Below are 5,377 nucleotides of genomic sequence, written 5' to 3'. Positions count from 1 at the left end.
GTCATCTTATGCTAATGTTGGTTTTGTCGTCTAAAGCTAATGTTGGTTTTGTAGTCTAAAGCTAATGTTGGTTTTGTAGTCTAAAGCTAACTGTGGTTTGGTCATCTGAAGCTAACGTTCCGTCGTCTAAAGGGGATGTTTTGTCGCTTCAAGACTTCGGAGGAACCAGAAAAATCGTAGCTACGAGTTTTCACTTACTGACACGTTTCCCTCCAACGATCAGCAAAAAACCTAACAAACGTCAAACAACGGAGACGGTGAGTGTGTGTGTTTGTGTGTGTGTGAATAAGAACACACACACTGAGATTATATTTCCCACATTACGTTTATTAAACCCGAGACCGAAACAAACGTTCACATCTGAACTTACATTCATATAAAAAAACAAACAAAAGGTTTCGAGAGCCAAAAACATCAGCGACGAAGCGCCATCAACTCCCATGATGCTTTGCTTCACACCTGATCCTGGACGGCGGCTGGATGTGGATCAGACGGTTTATGTGATGATGAATATTTTACACGAGTTTATTAATGTTCATGAGATGTGATGATGTCATCACTTTTAGTGGTTTAATGACTGACGACATCTCCGTAGTAATAATAACGATAATAATAATCATAATAATAGTGATGATGATAACGATAATAATCATCATAATAATAGTGATAATGATAACGATAATAATCATCATAATAATAGTGATAATGATAACGATAATAATCATCATAATAATAGTGATAACGATAATAATCGTTATAATAACAGTAATAATAATAATAATAACCTGCTTGTCTATGAGGAAATTAGCCTACTTCTCTCTTGCCGTGTGGACTCAGACTGGACGTGAGATTGGGCTGACTGAGCCAATCAGAGAGAGAGAGAGAGAGAACCCCCCCCCCCCCCCCCCCCCCCCTCCATCAGCACCCTGAAATGTCCTTGGTTCTGTTGCGGCGTTGGAAGCGGGTGTCGGCCGGGTCGAAACCCTGCTCGCTGGCCCCGAACAGTGCCCAGCTGGGGGTCTTGGCCATGTAGTCCAGAGCTGAAAAGCCCTGCTGCCCCCCCGAGTTCTCGTGGGTCCGGACCAGCTGCTGGAAGCGCTCGTAGTCGATCCACGTCCACCACTCACCGTCCAGCTGGAACTGAAGACACGTAAGCAGAGAAGATGAGCTGACATTTATTAACCATTCAAACATCAGAATAATAATAATAACCCATACATGTTTCATGAGCTAGAACTCATTTCATCAACCATCAATCACATGACATCATTTTCATTCAAACTCATCATCCACCTGCAGAGACATCACACATGGTGGCCAGCAGAGAGAAGTAGGACCCCCCTCACCTTGGTGTGGGCCAGCAGCAGACAGTTGGAGTGCTCGTGTTCGCAGGCGATCTCGTACTGAGGCAGCATGGCGGCGAGCTGCTGGACGAACGCCACCACTTCCTGGTGCCACGGCACGTTGGCCATCGTCAGACTGCTGGCAGAGCTCTCTCCACAGTAGGTCACGCCCTGCAGACAGGATCACACGGGATCACAGGATCACACGTTTAGCATGACGACGGGGGACAGACACACACAGACAGACAGGTTGTTCCTGGGTCTCTGTGCTGCAGACAGACAGGTTGTTCCTGAGTCTCTGTGCTGCAGACAGACAGGTTGTTCCTGAGTCTCTGTGCAGCAGACAGACAGGTTGTTCCTGAGTCTCTGTGCAGCAGACAGACAGGTTGTTCCTGAGTCTCCGTGCAGCAGACAGACGGGTTGTTCCTGAGTCTCCGTGCAGCAGACAGACGGGTTGTTCCTGAGTCTCCATGCTACAGACAGACAGGTTGTTCCTGAGTCTCTGTGCTGCAGACAGACAGGTTGTTCCTGAGTCTCCGTGCTACAGACAGACAGGTTGTTCCTGAGTCTCTGTGCTGCAGACAGACAGGTTGTTCCTGAGTCTCCGTGCTACAGACAGACAGGTTGTTCCTGAGTCTCTGTGCTGCAGACAGACAGGTTGTTCCTGAGTCTCCGTGCAGACAGACAGGTTGAAGACAGGAAGTGAACGCCTCCCTGAAGGTTAACTGTCGTACTTTCATCAATATTCAATGCTGCTGAATTATGAAAGTGTGAGAAGTTGATTAAAAGTCAAACAAACATCATCATCACTGTGAGGTCATCGCCCTGACGACAGGAAACGACTTATAAGGTGAACACTTCCTGTCGTTAAAGTCGGCCTCCAAGTTCTCTAACCACCAACATGATGGGCTGCTTCTCATTCTACTCACACAGGGGGGAGACAGGAGGGGGGAGACAGGGAGCTGCTGGGAGCGAGGCAGGAGGGGGGAGACAGGAGGGGGGAGACAGGAGAGGGGAGACAGGAGGGGGGAGACAGGGAGCTGCTGGGAGCGAGGCAGGAGGGGGGAGACAGGAGGGGGGAGACAGGGAGCTGCTGGGAGCGAGGCAGGAGGGGGGAGACAGGAGGGGGGAGACAGGAGAGGGGAGACAGGAGGGGGGAGACAGGGAGCTGCTGGGAGCGAGGCAGGAGGGGGGAGACAGGAGGGGGGAGACAGGAGAGGGGAGACAGGAGGGGGGAGACAGGGAGCTGCTGGGAGCGAGGCAGGAGGGGGGAGACAGGAGGGGGGAGACAGGGAGCTGCTGGGAGCGAGGCAGGAGGGGGGAGACAGGAGGGGGGAGACAGGAGAGGGGAGACAGGAGGGGGGAGACAGGGAGCTGCTGGGAGCGAGGCAGGAGGGGGGAGACAGGAGAGGGGAGACAGGAGGGGGGAGACAGGGAGCTGCTGGGAGTGAGGCAGGAGGGGGGAGACAGGAGGGGGGAGACAGGAGAGGGGAGACAGGGAGCTGCTGGGGGCGAGGCAGGAGGGGGGAGACAGGAGGGGGGAGACAGGAGAGGGGAGACAGGGAGCTGCTGGGGGCGAGGCAGGAGGGGGGAGACAGGAGGGGGGAGACAGGAGAGGGGAGACAGGAGGGGGGAGACAGGGAGCTGCTGGGAGCGAGGCAGGAGGGGGGAGACAGGAGGGGGGAGACAGGGAGCTGCTGGGAGCGAGGCAGGAGGGGGGAGACAGGAGGGGGGAGACAGGAGAGGGGAGACAGGAGGGGGGAGACAGGGAGCTGCTGGGAGCGAGGCAGGAGGGGGGAGACAGGAGGGGGGAGACAGGAGAGGGGAGACAGGAGGGGGGAGACAGGGAGCTGCTGGGAGCGAGGCAGGAGGGGGGAGACAGGAGGGGGGAGACAGGGAGCTGCTGGGAGCGAGGCAGGAGGGGGGAGACAGGAGGGGGGAGACAGGAGAGGGGAGACAGGAGGGGGGAGACAGGGAGCTGCTGGGAGCGAGGCAGGAGGGGGGAGACAGGAGGGGGGAGACAGGAGAGGGGAGACAGGAGGGGGGAGACAGGGAGCTGCTGGGAGCGAGGCAGGAGGGGGGAGACAGGAGGGGGGAGACAGGGAGCTGCTGGGAGCGAGGCAGGAGGGGGGAGACAGGAGGGGGGAGACAGGAGAGGGGAGACAGGAGGGGGGAGACAGGGAGCTGCTGGGAGCGAGGCAGGAGGGGGGAGACAGGAGAGGGGAGACAGGAGGGGGGAGACAGGGAGCTGCTGGGAGTGAGGCAGGAGGGGGGAGACAGGAGGGGGGAGACAGGAGAGGGGAGACAGGGAGCTGCTGGGGGCGAGGCAGGAGGGGGGAGACAGGAGGGGGGAGACAGGGAGCTGCTGGGGGAGAGGCAGGAGGGGGGAGACAGGGAGCTGCTGGGGGAGAGGCAGGAGGGGGGAGACAGGGAGCTGCTGGGGGCGAGGCAGGAGGGGGGAGACAGGAGGGGGGAGACAGGGAGCTGCTGGGGGCGAGGCAGGAGGGGGGAGACAGGGAGCTGCTGGGGGAGAGGCAGGAGGGGGGAGACAGGGAGCTGCTGGGGGAGAGGCAGGAGGGGGGAGACAGGGAGCTGCTGGGGGCGAGGCAGGACAGGATGCTGAACAGGATTTATGAGGTCGTTGGTGTTATCAGCCTGGAGGCCGAAAGAATAAAGATCAAGTCTGCAGGAAGACGAGGAGGAGATGGAGGAGATAGGAGGAGGAGATAGGAGATAGGAGGAGGAGATGGAGGAGGAGATAGGAGATAGGAGGAGGAGATGGAGGAGGAGATAGGAGATAGGAGGAGGAGATGGAGGAGGAGATAGGAGGACGAGGAGGAGATAGGAGGAGATAGGAGGAGGAGATGGAGGAGGAGATAGGAGGACGAGGAGGAGATAGGAGGACGAGATGGAGGAGGAGATAGGAGGACGAGGAGGAGGAGGAGATAGGACGACGAGGAGGAGATAGGACGACGAGGAGGAGATAGGAGGAGGAGATAGAGGACGAGGGGGAGATAGGAGGAGGAGATAGGACGACGAGGAGGAGATGGAGGACGAGGGGTAGATAGGAGGAGGAGATAGGAGGAGGAGATGGAGGACGAGGGGGAGATAGGAGGAGGAGATAGGAGGAGGAGGGGGAGATAGGAGGAGGAGATGGAGGAGGAGATAGGACGACGAGGAGGAGATAGGAGGAGGAGATGGAGGACGAGGGGGAGATAGGAGGAGGAGATAGGAGGAGGAGATAGGAGGACGAGGAGGAGATAGGAGTAGGAGATAGGACGACGAGGAGGAGATAGGAGGAGGAGATAGAGGATGAGGGGGAGATAGGAGGGGGAGATAGGAGGAGGAGATAGGACGACGAGGACGAGATAGGAGGAGGAGATAGGAGGACGAGGAGGAGATAGGAGGAGGAGATGGAGGACGAGGAGGAGATAGGAGGAGGAGATGGAGGACGAGGAGGAGATGAGGACGAGGGGGAGATAGGAGGGGGAGATAGGAGGAGGAGATAGGACGACGAGGACGAGATAGGAGGAGGAGATAGGAGGACGAGGAGGAGATAGGAGGAGGAGATGGAGGAGGAGATGGAGGACGAGGAGGAGATAGGAGGAGGAGATGGAGGACGAGGAGGAGATGGAGGACGAGGGGGAGATAGGAGGGGGAGATAGGAGGAGGAGATAGGACGACGAGGACGAGATAGGAGGAGGAGATAGGAGGACGAGGAGGAGATAGGAGGAGGAGATGGAGGAGGAGATGGAGGACGAGGAGGAGATAGGAGGAGGAGATGGAGGACGAGGAGGAGATGGAGGAGGAGATAGGAGTATGAGGGGGAGATAGGAGGATGAGATAGGAGGACGAGGAGGAGATAGGAGGTGGTTATAATCAGCTGGTTATATGAGCTAAACTGAAGCTATGTCCCTCAACAATGATTTTATGACATCAATCAATCAATCAATCAATCAATCAGACAAACAAAGCAAAGTTCTTAAATAATAAAAACCTCTAAATGGATGTGATGTTGATTTAACAGGATCTTT

At 56.3% G+C, this 5,377-nt stretch overlaps 1 protein-coding gene across 2 annotated transcripts in view; it reads right to left on the bottom strand.

The window, feature by feature from the left end:
• Positions 1-312: 312 nt before the first annotated feature.
• tyw1 (tRNA-yW synthesizing protein 1 homolog) overlaps positions 313-5,377 on the bottom strand; it is an 18,795-nt gene continuing 13,730 nt past the window's right edge. For both annotated transcript variants that reach the window (XM_084019234.1, XM_084019235.1), the window contains exons 15-16: positions 1,347-1,514; positions 313-1,140 (exon numbers count right to left, since the gene is read on the bottom strand). In XM_084019234.1, the coding sequence (XP_083875360.1) occupies positions 919-1,140; positions 1,347-1,514 (390 nt within the window). In that variant the 3' untranslated portion in view covers positions 313-918. The remainder of the gene's footprint in view (positions 1,141-1,346; positions 1,515-5,377) is intronic.

This window comes from Eutrigla gurnardus, assembly GCF_963514095.1.
Source record: "Eutrigla gurnardus genome assembly, chromosome: 10".
In the NCBI taxonomy this organism is placed as follows: Eukaryota; Metazoa; Chordata; class Actinopteri; order Perciformes; family Triglidae; genus Eutrigla; species Eutrigla gurnardus.
This window is presented reverse-complemented; position numbering and strand designations above follow the sequence as displayed.